Source organism: Nomascus leucogenys, chromosome 5, assembly GCF_006542625.1.
Source record: "Nomascus leucogenys isolate Asia chromosome 5, Asia_NLE_v1, whole genome shotgun sequence".
Classification (NCBI taxonomy): Eukaryota; Metazoa; Chordata; class Mammalia; order Primates; family Hylobatidae; genus Nomascus; species Nomascus leucogenys.
In genome coordinates this window covers 10,545,216-10,560,951 of record NC_044385.1, presented here as the reverse complement: position 1 = coordinate 10,560,951, position 15,736 = coordinate 10,545,216, and the positions used below count along the sequence as shown (strand labels likewise).

The 15,736-nt window shown below is 35.6% G+C and overlaps 1 protein-coding gene across 6 annotated transcripts in view; it reads left to right on the top strand.

Annotated features, from left to right (window-relative positions):
• RYR2 (ryanodine receptor 2) overlaps positions 1-15,736 on the top strand; it is a 787,631-nt gene that overhangs the window by 575,501 nt on the left and 196,394 nt on the right. For all 6 annotated transcript variants that reach the window (XM_030812625.1, XM_030812626.1, XM_030812624.1 and 3 more), the window contains 6 exons: positions 2,595-2,700; positions 4,475-4,618; positions 6,574-6,847; positions 9,768-9,882; positions 11,904-12,036; positions 13,216-13,319. In XM_030812625.1, the coding sequence (XP_030668485.1) occupies positions 2,595-2,700; positions 4,475-4,618; positions 6,574-6,847; positions 9,768-9,882; positions 11,904-12,036; positions 13,216-13,319 (876 nt within the window). The remainder of the gene's footprint in view (positions 1-2,594; positions 2,701-4,474; positions 4,619-6,573; positions 6,848-9,767; positions 9,883-11,903; positions 12,037-13,215; positions 13,320-15,736) is intronic.

Below are 15,736 nucleotides of genomic sequence, written 5' to 3'. Positions count from 1 at the left end.
TGTGGTTTGAGGAGGAAGTCTGGGGAGAAATTTAAAGATTCATTAAACTGAAAGAAATTGGACACATCACATTTGAAAATTTGTGCCACAGCTAAAGCAAGGCCAAGAGGGAAATTTATAACACTCAGTGCTTACATTTAAAAATCGGAAACCACTCAGATCAATAACCTGACCTGCCACTTCGAGAATTTTGAAAACAAAGAGTAACATAAACCTAAAGCAAGCAGAAAGAAGTCACTAATGTAGATACTAACAGAAAGTAATGAAACTGAAAACAGGACAATAGAAAAAATGGATCCAAAAGCTGGTTATTTTAAAAATAATAATAAATTTGACAAACCTCTAAAATGACTAACAAAGAAAAAGAGAAGATACAAATTACCCATACCAGGAATGAAACCATTTATCGTGGCACACCCTGCTGACTTGAAGTGATCATATGGGATTTTTCTTCTCACCTTTGAAATAACGATAAGTAGATGAGCTGATGAATGTTAATTATCTTGATTTATCTTTCTACAATGTATACATATATCGAAACATCACATGGTACCTCATAAATACATACAATTAATATTTGCCAATTAAATATTTTTTAAAGGATCATATGGGAATACATGCGTATATACTATATGATTCCATTTATGTAACATTCTTGCAATGACAAAACCATAGAGATGGAAAAGGAATTTGTGGTTGCCACGACTTAAGGACAAGGGGCAGACAGAGGGATGTGGGTGTGGTCATGAAAGGGTAATGGGAGGGATCTTTGAGGTAAAGGAATTATCCTCTATTTTGACTGCACTAATGTTGCTATCCTGGTTATGATATTGTACTACAGTTCTGCAAAGTGTTACCATTCGGGAAACTGCATAAAGGGTACTTGAAGTCTCTCTGTATTACTTCTTATAATAGCATATAAATCTGTAATTATATCAAAATAAACGTTTAGGGGAAAAAATCACATAAATGCCAAAAAGAAAATCTAAAATAATTTCTTAAAGGAAAATTATGGGAAAGCATCTTTCTTTTCTGAATTTATAAATTTAATAGTATTGTTCAAACATAAATGGAAAAAAGTTTCCCGCAGTTTAACTGAATCATCAATGTTAGCAGCAGTGTAGTTATCCCTTATAAACATTAACCGTGCTTAACATGAAAATTCAAAACCCAGAATACTCCAAAATCCAAACCATTTTGAGCACTGACATGATACCACAAGTGGAAAATTCCACACGTAAATACTTAGTACAAGGTTTATTTCATGCACAAAATTATTTAAAGTATTTTATAAAATTTCCTTCAGGCTATGTGTGTGAGGTGTGTATGAAACATAGATGAATTTCATTTTTAGACTTGGGTTCTAGCCTCAAAATATCTCAAGTGTATGCAAATGGAGCTGGTCCTCTCTATCTATGGGTTCTGCATCTGTGGATTCAACCAACTGTATATTGAAAATATTCAGAAAAAAAAAATTCCACAAAGTTCCAAAACACGAAACTTGAATTTGCTGTGCACCAAGTACTATGTCTAATCCACTTAAATGAAGAGCTGTGTCAGCACTGTCTTGGGTATTATAAGTAATTTAGAGATGATTTAAAATATATGAGAGGGTATACATAGGTTATATGCAATTTCTGTGCCATTTCATATAGAAGACTTGATCGTCTGTGGCTTTTCGTCTCTGTGGAGGGTCCTAGAACCAATTCTCCATGGATACTAAAGGATAATTGTATTCCAAACTCTGAAAAAAAATTCCTAGATCTGAAACACTTCTGGCCCCAGGCATTTCAGACAAGGGATACTCAAACCTGTGTTACTTTTCAATTATATTTTTCCTTCTTCTTGTATCTGTGTTCTTCTCAAAAAGAGTTCTTTTAAATATTCAATGTCAATAAAATGTTCAATAGAGGTGTTAGCTAGAAAATAATGGAATTTTAGGATAAGCATAATACAATACTTTTAAAAATAGCATTTAGATCTCTTAGTTAAGAATTCTTAAAGTATACAAGAGTCTAACATATTGTGGAATTGAGAAAGCGGAAGAAACATTATGTGACCATTTTGCAGCTTGTTAAGCTATGGATGATTTGATTTATTCTGCGGTACTGGTTGGATTGTGTGATGGACACCTGTGGAGGAATAATTTATGAACAATCAGAGATTTTGAGCATTTTTGCTTTTATGGTAGTTGTGCCTTTCTTTCTTTCTTTTTCTTTCTTTCTTTTTTTTTTTTTTTTTGTGACAAAGTCTCACTCAGTCACCCAGGCTGGAGTGTAGTGGCACGATCTCGGCTCACTGCAACCTCCACCTCCCAGGTTCAAGCAATTCTGCTGCCTCAGCCTCCTGAGTAGCTGGGACTACAGGCATGCGCCACCACACCCAACTAATTTTTGTATTTTTAATAGAGATGGGTTTTCACCATGTTGGCCAGGCTGGTCTCAAACTCCTGACCTCATGGTCTGCCTGCCTCAACCTCCCAGAGTGCTGGGATTACAGGCATGAGCCACTCCACCTGGCCCTGCTGTGCCATTGTTGAATTCACCTTTCTTTTCTTCCTCCTTCTTCCTCTTTCTCGTTTTTCAAACTTTCAGATCAATATGCTTCTCAATTTTAAGGATGACAAAAGTGAATGTCCATGTCCAGAAGAAATTCGTGACCAACTATTGGATTTCCATGAAGATTTGATGACACATTGTGGTAAGGTCTTTTTCATTAAAAGCTCTTATTAATTGTGTATTTTTAATCCATATATCCTGAGACAAAATTAAGTGTACATGCGAATATTTTCACGAATACACACAATACCTGTTAGAAGGTTATATAAAAACATTTATTATTGTGGCAAAATGGCAAAATAACTGTCCCTGTGTAGGGAGTCCTGAGGGACAGAGAAATCAGAGAGGCAGTTAAACTGAGCAGAAGGTGACCAAAATTCTTTCTCTCTTTTTCCTCTTTCCATTAGTGGCAGGAAATGGGAAGGGGGACATGTGGCCAGGTGCCTCTGGCAGGGAGGTTAAGGTTGGTTTAGTCCATGGGTACAAAGTTTCAGTTATACAAGATGAATGAATTCTGGAGATCCATGGCACAACAGGGTGCTTCTAGTTCACAATACTGCATTGTGCACTTAAAATTCTGTTAAGAGGGTAGATGTCATGTTAAGTATTCTTAAAACAACAACAAACAAACAAACCCCCCAAAACAAAGAAGCACTAAGAAACTTAGAGGTGATGGATTTATGTCTGTTCCTGGTGGTGGTGATGGTTTCACAGATGGATGCATACGTCCAACCTCATACTGCATAGATAAAATACGTACAGTTTTGTTTATAGTAACCTCAGTGATGCTGTATTTTTTTTAAGAAAGAAATTTGATCACAAACAGTTGTATTTAAAGCAGTTGAGGGAGTACTTTCTAGAAAATTTAGACTGTATCTTTTGAAATTAGTGAATGCCTATGGAAACCCTACATTAAGTTGTATGTCAGTAATCCAAATCTGTTAAGGGAAGTCTCCCCTCCTTTTATTCAAGAACTTTACAAATGGAATTGATTAGGTATTCTGGATGTGTGTGTGTTTTTATTCCTTTATGCGGTGGTGTAGATAAGGTCTGATGATTCAATGAAAGAAAATAAACCAGCTGTTTTTAAAGTTATAGATAAAAATAATACCACTGGTTTAACCGGTGGTTATCTTATTTTAATGAAGATAATAAAAATACTTTGCGTATTAATTTGGTTTATGAATGAAGTACCACAAAATGACTCCCAGAAAATTATACTGTGTGTGTGTATATGTATGTGTGTGTGTGTGTATATATATATATTTCTACAAATATCCCTTGTAGAAATTGTGTGTGTGTGTGTGTGTATTTTTTTTCTACAAGTATCCCTGTATTTCTAGTATGCCTAGAAATACAGGGATACTAGAATTCTAGTATCCCTAGAAACACAGGGATACTTTAAAATTTTAGAATTATTGCTTCAGATATAAAACATTCCCTGGTTTAGGGTACCTAATTATGCCTCTTCTCTCTGTTTCTCAACTAACCAAAATACTGCTAAAATTTTTGGAGGCAAGAGAGGAGAATTAAAGTCTGGGGGCGTGGTGTAGGCAGGGCTGGACTGTAAGTCTAGGCAGACAGTATCTGAAGTCCGAGATGCTCAAGGGTCAGCCCAAATAGCAGGATTGATCTTTGCCCCTAAGAGAGTCTTTTTGGTCTCTGCTCAGTGTTATATTTTGTTCTGGGTGACAGCCCTGAGCCCACAGGAGTAGAACAAAAAGAGAGAGGAAGAAAAGAGGCTGACAAGTGAATGTCGTTTATGAGGGCTGGTAAGCAAGATTGCTTAACTTCATGTCAGATGTTTTTGACATTGCTCTAAGTTGTGCATGAAAGAAATTACAAGGCCTCAGAATTATTTGCCCAAGTGTATTCTTTAAATATTTTTTTTCTGCCTCTCTGTTTTTTTATACTAGGAATTGAGCTGGATGAAGATGGGTCTCTGGATGGAAACAGTGATTTAACAATTAGAGGGCGTCTGCTATCCCTGGTAGAAAAGGTGACATACCTGAAGAAGAAACAAGCAGAAAAACCAGTTGAGAGTGACTCCAAAAAGTCCTGTAAGCAGTATGAGAGGGCACTGGCAGAATGACACAACTGCTGACACTTAACTCATCCTCTGAACGAACGTTTTACTAGATGAGCCAGTGAGATAACTGAGTTTGCAACTTCCAAGAATCAGACTCTTAAGTAGATGCCTGTAGCTCCCAGAAATAAACAGCAGCATCAGTCTATGTGTATATAGCAACAGACTGAGAGGTAGCGGCATGATAAGGATGGATGGTCTCCATAGAGAAGTAGAAATTTAGGTATTTTATCAGAGACCATAAAGAGAAAGTTAAAAGGAAGTATAGTAATTTAGCCTTCATATCTAAATACGAGGTTGATTTTCAAATATTATTGCATCAAATTAAACTTTTTTCTTAAAATTTAAACAGATATTGTCTTTATCTTTTGGTTCTGAACTATTTCCTAAACTGTTATATACTTTTGGTTGATCCATATCCTATTTAAGAATAATAAGCACCCTTAGGCTGTGAGTTCCTTGGGCACAGCACTCTGAGTAGGTCTGAGGCATCCAGCCTACTTTTTACTTCACTTCTAAGACTGCATTGACTTTAAGATGCAGCAATGGTTTGTTACTAGCTTTCCCTGAAAAAAAAAAAATTATGAAAACTTTTACAGCACTTTTTTTTAACTAACTTACAACAGAAAACATTCATACAGTTACTTCTAAATTTATTCTTCAGTGTCACAATCACAAATTTGAGTCAAGTTTTCTTTAAAATCAGAGTTCAGTGTTTCTTTCTTTTTTTTTTTTTGAGACAGTCTCGCTCCATCACCCAGTCTGGAGTGCAGTGGCGCATTCTCGGCTTACTGCAACCTCCGCTTCCCTGTCTCAGCCTCCTGCGTAGCTGGAATCACAGGCATGCACCAAGATGCCCGACTGATTTTTATATTTTTAGTAGAGACTGAGTTTTACCATGTTGGCCAGGCTGGTGTTGAACTCCTGGTCTCAAGCAATCCACCCACCTCGGCTTCCCAAAGTGCTGGGATTACAGGCGTGAGCCACTGTGCATGGCCAGAGTTCAACATTTCTTACGAATCACTTTCTATCATTATCAAGTTTGTGATCTTGGGTGATTAAAATGACAGTGTCGTTTTCGGATATAGGAGAATATATTGGCATTTTATTTGCATTTTGTATTTGGTTAAAAATAGTAGTTTTTGTTTTTGCTTAAATAATTTCTAGACAAAAGTAAAACAGCCTAATTTGAAAGTCAGCCAGCGTATTAATACCCGGATTAAGTGCCTCATCATGCATGAATTGGTCACCCCACCTAATTTTGGTAATTTCATTGTTTATTTGAAAAGATTTGGACGTTTCTATTGCTTTTAAATTTACTATGTTTCGTGTTACATTGCAAAGTAATTTTCTATGTATGTAATAACTTTCTGCTTCAATATAAATTCACAATCAAATCCTTTTGAAGACATTTTAAATGACAAATAGGGATACAGCTTTAAGTGAAAACATAATTATATGTAGTCACTAGTGCAAATGACTCAACTGAGGAGACAGTTGGATAAACAGATACTTTTTTGAATGTCCATGACTGAACTTTATAAGGATAAATGATGTCAGGCCTTCTGGGAAGAAAATAATAGAACAAAACAAATAAAAGTAGTAGGACACCTTATATTAATTACCATACCTTCAATTACATATGAATTGCCAATAGTAATTTTGAAAAAGTGATATAACTATAACTTATTTAATCATAAGAATGATTTTTAAAGAAAGGTTTGTATTTTCTTTATCGATTGTAACTGATCTGTATTGAAATATGTATCATCCAATGAATGTTGTTTTCTTCAAAGAATATCTAGAGCCTTTTCAAGTCTGGTACAAATAGAAATACCAATTTTGGGGTACAGGATATGGATTTGAAATGTCCAACTGATTTGTCTTCTCTTATTTTTCTTTTAAAAAATATCCATAATGACTTTGCAGCCACTCTGCAGCAGCTGATCTCTGAGACAATGGTCCGATGGGCTCAGGAGTCTGTCATCGAAGACCCCGAGCTGGTGAGGGCCATGTTTGTGTTGCTCCATCGGCAGTATGACGGCATCGGGGGTCTTGTTCGGGCCCTGCCAAAGACCTACACGATAAATGGTGTGTCCGTGGAGGACACCATCAACCTCCTGGCATCCCTTGGTCAGATTCGATCCCTGCTGAGTGTGAGAATGGGCAAAGAAGAAGAGAAGCTTATGATTCGTGGATTAGGGTAAATTATTTAACTGCTACAACCCTTTGTCTTATAAATGTTTTCTTTCTAATTGTTATGCCTATAGTAGTTCGTTAGCTACATTGATAAAAATATATTGTCTGGATTCTATGATCATTATACTAAATTGCTTTTCTAGAGATAGAAACAAAAGCTAAGTTAGAAAATTGCTCAGTGATGAAACAAGACTAATTTGACAGTGTGGCACACAGCCACTATCTTTCAGTGTTTTTTTTTAAGTCTCATAGTAATGTACAGTAATATATAAAAACATAGGATGATAAAAACACATTGATCCATAGGTCTATCTGGTGTTTAACACATTAAAAAAAATATAAAAAAACACATTGAAATCCGAGGTGGGTAGTGGGAAATATGAGCAGGAAATGATAAGGAAGCTTGTCTTTATCTATTGGGCCTTGGAAAAACAAGGGGTAGGGGGAACAATTTTTCTGAGAATTCAGCATCATGAGCTTGCATTTCATGTGGATTTGGGGGTTAAAGTTAACACCTCATATTCAAGAGTGAGGTTAAAACAAAGATATTTCAGAATATTTACTTACAGTCCCGCACTGGAAGACCTTCTAAAATGTTTATGCTAAATGTTAATATATACATTAGGGAGAAGAAAACGGAATTCAGAGAAAAAGAATGGGATGCAATACATTTTATTGAGTATACTACTGATTTATACATGTATAAATCTAAGCAATCATTAATAATAAGCTTGTATAGTTTGGGGATTTGAAAATAGGATGGAAAAATTACCTATTGAATAGTGTTCACTACTCAGGTGATGGTCCAACCAAAGCCCAGGCTCCACCACGACACGATATATGCACGCAGGAAATCTGTATTTGCACCCCCTACATATCTAAAATATTTAAAATAAATTAAAGAAAAAATAAGATGGGATCAAAATCATAACAAAGATAAAAATTATATATACTAAGCTCTGTGATGTTCATTAAGAGCAATACCTAAACGTAAAAATGTAGAACTCTGGAAGATAGGATGTTAAACGGTGATTAGAAGACAAATATTTAGCAGAAAAAAAAGCCGATGTAGTTACACAGATATCAGGCAAAAGAAGAGATAATAAAGGTAAATGCCACATGAATAAAATAGACCAAAAGAAACAATAAAATTGATCAAAGAAACTTAGAGTTAATTCTTTGAAACAAATGAATAAAATGGATTACCAGGTTTTTCTTTGACAGAACTCAAATACAATCCTGAGGGAAGAAAACAAGTGTATAATGATGCAGATTGTTTCATATCATTTCTATACATTTTAACTCAGAAAACAATATTGCATATTGCTCATGGACCTATTAAGTATTTAAAATTATAAAAATGGACTGAAAGTTTCTATTAAAACTTCATGATAATTGTTGCACACTAAAAATAAATATTCTAATGGGACAGAGAGGGAAAGCAAAAAAGCCAACTGAGAAAAGCAAATATTAGAGTCTTTATAATTGTATGAGCATAGGTCTTATTTGAGTACTAATATTTAAATCTAACCCAAGGAAGCTTCTTATAAGAAGTTATCTTAATTAACCAAATGAAAAAGAAAGCCTTCTAGAAAATGGAGATCACATTCTTTCTTCACACACAACAGTAATATGTGCCATTAAAAAGTAAATCATTCATTAGTGATAAAACTCAAAATGATGTTAAAAAAGCAAAATGCGTCTTTTTGTGGTATTCAAAATATTTAACACAAGAGAGAGTCTTAGCAAATGACAGCCTGACTGCTATTTAATTTACCTAAACTAAAAGCAGATGAGATTTTAAAATCAAGTTACTTCATTCAAAGATTTGAATTAATGAGACAATAAAAAGAAAAAGCTGCCTCTGTTTACCTTAGTTTGCTCTGGCATGAAATAAGTCAGACCCATATTAGCCTTGGACACCAAGTTGTTTTTCTGACCTATGCTATCTAAAGGCCCTCTTCATTAAAAATAATAAATGCAAAAATCATACTATCCCACTTTCTTGATATAGCCAGAGCAACTAAAGTTTTGCAGATGACTAAATGAATAGGTGAGTAATTCAATTAAAGGAAACAAATTTGAAGAGAAGGTTCAATTTTCTCATGGGCTGTATGTTATATTCTTGCTGTAGATCTAACAAGAAAATGTTTTATAGAAAAGACTCTTGGCATTGATTTGATTTATGTTAAAATAGAAATCAACAGAGCTCTTTATTTGCAGTGAATGATACTTTCTCCTGAACATTATGACCCTTAGGAATACCTTGACACACCTATTACAAGAATATGTAATGCAGTAATGATAATATGAGACATTTTAGGTATCACCTAACACCGTTTCTTGAAACTGGATGTCCATTTTAATGAGTTAGATTACTTGTACCTGTACTTCATGTATACTCAGTTTGTCTTGGAGAATATAAGTCCTTTTAAGTATTTGTCAGAATGATAATATGAATGTAATAAGAAATAACACTATTGTAATTATATACACAAATACTGAACGTAATACTAACAACAGCATATATATGAAAAGCAGAGATACTTATATATGAAGAATTTTTATATAAACATGGTATAACACTAATTCATATTTTTATCCAAAAGAAGGTTGGACACATGGTTGGATATCCATAAAATTAGGAATGATGTGTCCAAAATATATTTCATTTTAACTGTTTACATATTTACTATGTTTATTACAATTGAAAAGAATAGACATTTGTCAACCAGTTTTGGTAAATTATCAATATTTTTGAGGAAAACTCATTTACATTCATTAATTTTTGTGGCTTATTAAATACTGTGATTGCTTTTACTTTTCAACTTACATCAATTATTTCTAAAAGATTTATGAGAAACTTGGTTAACTATTTAAATGTTGCTCTGAGCTTTACCCCATACGTCCATTGTCCTTTCTAGGGATATTATGAATAACAAAGTGTTTTACCAGCACCCTAATCTCATGAGGGCACTGGGGATGCATGAGACTGTGATGGAGGTCATGGTGAACGTCCTTGGAGGTGGAGAGTCCAAGGTAAAGTATTTGATTCCTGAGATGCTATTTAGTATCGTCTTCTGGAGTATATAGATTGCAGATTCTTTTTTTTTTTTTTTTGAGACAGAGTCTCACTCTGTCGCCCAGGCTGGAGTGCAGTGGCGCGATCTCGGCTCACTGCAAGCTCTGCCTTCCAGGTTCACACCATTCTCCTGCCTCAGCCTCCCGAGGAGCTGGGATTAGAGGCGCCCGCCACCTCGCCCGGCTAATTTTTTTGTATTTTTAGTAGAGACGGGGTTTCACTGTGTTAGCCAGGATGCTCTCCATCTCCTGACCTCGTGATCCGCCCGCTTTGGCCTCCCAAAGTGCTGGGATTACAGGCGTGAGCCACTGCACCCAGCCCAGATTGTAGATTCTTAATGAGAATTTCTTAAATCCTCTTAGGATGACTGTTTTTAAAGAACACTTTTTGAGAAAACACACAAACCTTAGAGAGTTGAACATACTACTAGTTTTGTTTTCCTTGATTTTGATAAAAATTTCCTGTCTTATGCTGTGTAATTTTTGGCCTCCTAAATTATTCTCCTTTAGGGGATATTTAGAAACTGAAGTGTCTCATTTAGGGGATATTTAGAAACTTAGAAACATAAAAATTACTCTATGTATTAATGTATTTTAAAATTTTGAATTATAATTCAGTTCTCATCACGTTACCAGTCCGTGGCACAAGCGTGTTCTTCAGACTCCACCATCCTCCATGATACAGACATTAGTTGGTTTCACTTAATTTCCAATCCAGATTGAGATTTGATGATAATACTCTTGGATATATTTGTTGTAGAATTCTAACGTGAATTCTTTTTTTTTTTTTTTTTTTTTTTTTTTTTTTGAGATGGAGTCTCAGTCTGTCGCCCAGGCTGGAGTGCAGTGGCGTGATCTCAGTGATCTCAGCTCACTGCAACCTCCACCTCCCAGGTTCACGACATTCTCCTGCCTCAGCCTCCCGAGTGGCTGGGACTACAGGCGCCCGCCGCTATTCCCTGCTAATTTTTTTGGTATTTTTAGTAGAGATGGGGTTTCACCATGTTAGCCAGGATGGTCTTGATCTCCTGGCCTCATGATCCACCTGCCTCGGCCTCCCAAAGTGCTGGGATTACAGGCGTGAGCCACCAAGCCGGGCCTAAAGTGAACTTTTAAGTGACCACAACTTAATGGTATCAAAAACCAAATTAGTAGAGTAGTATAATTTAAAAAAAACTTTATATAATCAGTATAATTTTCTAACGTCTGATATGAAAGTATGTTTTGATATTTTAAATCTTAGGATGTATTTTTCACAATATTGAAATAAGCCCATATTTCATACGATCAGTCTGTTTACCAGTTAGGCTTAGAAGGATATCATAATATACTGTACTTTATTACAGAGGAACTCCAGAGAGTATCTGGGGTAAACTATGATAATATTTGGTCTCAAGGAAGATGTGTTTGGTGGGGTCAAACATGCAGGCCTTCCAGTCCAGGAAATCATCTCCCGCGGTGCAAATCAGGGAGGCTGTAAATCCCTGGAATCAGTAATTCTACTAATATTAATACTGACAAGAACATCCTATTATATGTGCCAAGTACTGAACTATGTATTTTTCAGAAATCAGCTCAATGAATTCACTCCCCTGCCCCTTACCTAAAGCAAGTATTATTATCCATATTATTCCAACAGAATCAAAGAGATTGCATCATTTCCCATGGAAGCACAGCTGATAGTGGTAGTGAAGCATCACAAATGAATCTGCCTTTCACCTTTGAGAATGGGGTAATAGGTCAATTTCTGTTCTAACCCATCGATGGTAATGAAGTTTCTGAATTAGTGCCAGGCTTGATTTTCATTGACTCAGGGCCGAGGCAAATCATAGTCTGCACACTTGAAGATCTTCAGTATCTGAAGTTTGGCACACACATGGACACACGGGGATTGACGATGTGATTGAGACCTCAACGTATGAACTCAATGTTATAAAGATCATTTGCTTTCAGCAGCTAATGACATGCTTTATCTGTAGGAAATCACCTTTCCCAAGATGGTGGCCAACTGTTGCCGTTTTCTCTGTTACTTCTGTCGTATAAGTAGGCAGAATCAAAAAGCTATGTTTGATCATCTCAGTTATTTACTGGAAAACAGCAGTGTTGGTCTTGGTAAGTAAATGACTTTTATTTCATCTTTAAGGTTAAAATAATATACATATTACATTTAAAAAGCAAACGTTTGGTTAAAAAATGGGCAATGGACCTGAATAGACATTTCACAAAAGAAGACAGACAGTTGGCCAATAGGTATATGAAAAAATACTCAACATCACTCATCATCAGCAAAGTGCAAATTGAAACCACAGTGAGCGATCACCTCACACCTGTTAGAATGCCTATTATTGAAAAGACAAAACATAATAAATGTTGGCGAGGGTGTGGAGGAAAGGGAACCTTATACATGTTGGTGGGAATGTAAATTACTACAGCCATTTTAGAAAACATTAAGGAGATTCCTCAAAAAATCAAAAATAGAACTACCATATGACTGAACAGTTTTACTTCTGGGTATACATATCCAGAGGAAAAGAATAATCAGTATGTCAAAGAGATATCGGTACTTGTATGGTCATTGCAGCATTATTCACAATAGCTGAGATATGGAATCAACCTAAGTGTTCATCAGTGGATGAATGGATAGGAAAAATGTGGTATATATTCACAGTGGAATGCTATTTGGCCTTGAAAAAAAGAAGGGAATCCTGTCATTTTCAACAATATGGATGATCCTGGAAGATATTACATTATATGAAATAAGCTATGTGTGGAAAGTCAAATACCGCATGATCTCACTTTCACGTGGACTCTAAAATCAGAGTCGAACTCATAGAAACAGAGAGTAAAATAAGGTTACCAGGTATGGGGGGGAGTGGTTGGGGAGATGTTCAAGGATATAAAATTTCAGTTAGATAGAAGGAATAAGTTCAAAAGCTCTATTATACAGCATGGTGACTATAGTTAATAACAATGTATAATATTCTTGAAAATCGCTGCCAGAGTAGATTTTGAGTGTTTTCACCACACAAAAGAGTATGTGAGATAATACATATGTTAACTAGCTCAATTGAGTCATTCCAGAAAGTATACATGTTTCAAAACGTGTACACAATATATACAATTTTTGTCAATTCAAAATACTTAAAAATTAAACTTTAATGTAAATCAATGTAGATTAATACACTATGGATGGTGTTTAGAAATTAAATTTTAAGAGGTAGTATATTTTTATATGGAGTTTATAGTTACAGCACGATCCAGGTTATATTTCATCTTCATTTGAATTAACAGCCTCCCCAGCTATGAGAGGTTCAACACCACTGGATGTGGCTGCAGCTTCGGTGATGGATAATAATGAACTAGCGTTAGCTCTCCGTGAGCCGGATCTAGAAAAGGTGAGCAATGTTCCTGCCCTGTGTGTTCGTCTGAATTATGCTTTTTCATGGTTCTTTCTCAATATTTTACATATAACTAAGATTGGTGCAAAAGTCATTGTGGTTTTGCAATGTGACATTATGGCCAAAACTGCAATTAATTTTGCACCAACACAGTATGTTCTAGTGATATTAGAATTAAAGTATATTATAATTTACATTGCACACTATATAATGTTATATATTACATTGTATATAATTCTACTATACATTATATTGTAGTCAGAAGTTATGAATAACAATACGTTTGAAAAAATGAATTTTCTCTGATCACAAACATTTTTCTATGGAACAAGAACCAACGTTCTGTATCTGTATTCTCATGTGTTTTTTTCTTTTCATGACATCTGCTGCCACTTTTGACTTAATCATACACTTCAGTTTTTAAAAAGGTGATTTTGACATCTCATATGTACATTTTATGTCACATATACTTTATTCCAGCACAAAGCATCAGCAATATAGTAAAGCCATGTACTCTTAAGGATATTAAGCCACACATATGTATACCAGCATTTAGGGAAACTTTCCCTGTATTGTAGTTGCAATAGCATTCCAAGTAGTCCCCTGATTTTTTTTCCTTGCTCACCTGGAATCTGTTCCCTTATTAGCCAAAGTGACCCTCCTAAAAAGATCATGCCAATCCTCCATCCACTACTCCCCAAAGGCTTTCTATCTCACTCCCAGTAAAAATCAAAGATGTTGCAATAGCTCCTACATCATCTGATCCTACATACCAGCCTGATTTCATTTCCTACAGCTCTCCTGCACTCTCTCTTCTTTGCTTCAGCCACCCTTGTCCCCTTGCTGTAGCTGGAACACGCCAACTGTGCTCAGCCTCAGGGCCTTTGCACCTGCTAGTCCAACCATCTGCAATATCCTTACCCGAGATACCATCATGGCTCTTTGTAGGCATTCTTTCAGTCAATGCTCCAAAGTCACCCTCTTGATCAGCTCTTCCACATCCATGCTATGTAAAATTGAAACCTTTTCTCCACTTCCTTAAACTCTTCCTGTTTCCTTTACTGCTTTATTTTCAACCATTGGAAATGTAAATATTTGTATATTATGTATACAAATATATACTTTCATTTTATTTATATTTATAGAAACTTATGTTTTAAATATATATTAAGATAACTATATTTAAAATAAATATATTTAATCAAACTCTATGTAGTTATGTATTTTTAAAAATTCATCCCCTACTATAATGTCAAGCCAGGGAGGTCAGAGTGGTTTTTCTTCTGTTGTTAACTGCTTTGTCCCACCTTTAGAGAACAGCGTCAGCACTGGGTGGACACTTAGTGCATGGCTGTTGAAGACGTGAAAGAGCGAAACTCTTCCCCACATCCTCCTGACGTATCAGTCCAGGATCATGAAGTCTTGCATCTCTGAGACACCTCAGGACATGTTTCCCCCATATAGTACTTAAAATCTTTTAATCTACACACTCATTAAAATGGCCAATACTAATGCAGTTGATAATACCAAATGCTGAGAAGGACAAGGAGCAGCTAGAACTCTCTTCTACTTCTGTCGTGATGAGTAATGGTACAGCCAGTGTGGAAAGCAGTTTGGCAGTTCCTTAACAAATTAAACATACACCTACCGTAAACTATATGCCTAGCCTTCCCACTGCTAAAAATTTACCCAGTAGAAAGGAAAATATATGTCCACACAAAGACTTGGGCATGAATGTTTCTAACAGTTTTATTCATCAGAGCCAAAAAGTGCAAACAACTTGAATACTGATCATCAATGTATTAGTTGATAAATAACACTGTGATATACCCATATACGGCAAAATGTCATCCCACAATAAAAAAGAACGAATTACTGACATACACTACAATGTGAATGAATCCCAAAATCATAAAGAAGCCAGGCACAGAAAGATACATGCTGCATGTTTACGTGTACAGGTGTTCTAGAAAATGCAAGCTAAATTGTAGTCAGAGAAAACCGATTGTCTGGGACTAGGTGTGTGGGGAGAAAGGGGCTGCAAAGGGCCCAGGGAGCTCGGAGGAGTGACGGCGATGTTCTGCATCGTGATTATGATGTTTTCACAGATGTCTACCTCTCTCAAAGCTCATTGAATTTATACTTCAGATAGATGATTTTATTGTACATTGGTTCTCTTGCTTCACTATAGCTGATATGAACATTTTTAGCTATATTACTTATTTTTGAAACTGATTTAACTTGAGCCAGATATAACTCAATTTGCTTGATAAGTTCCTCCTCTAACAGTCTTACTTCCATTGATAATGACTTTTCTAAGGATTTCATTTAAAATTGAATTTCTTATGAAATATTGTAGAGGACTAACATTCATATAAAACAAAAATATTTTAAGAGGAAAGGCCAGGCAAAAA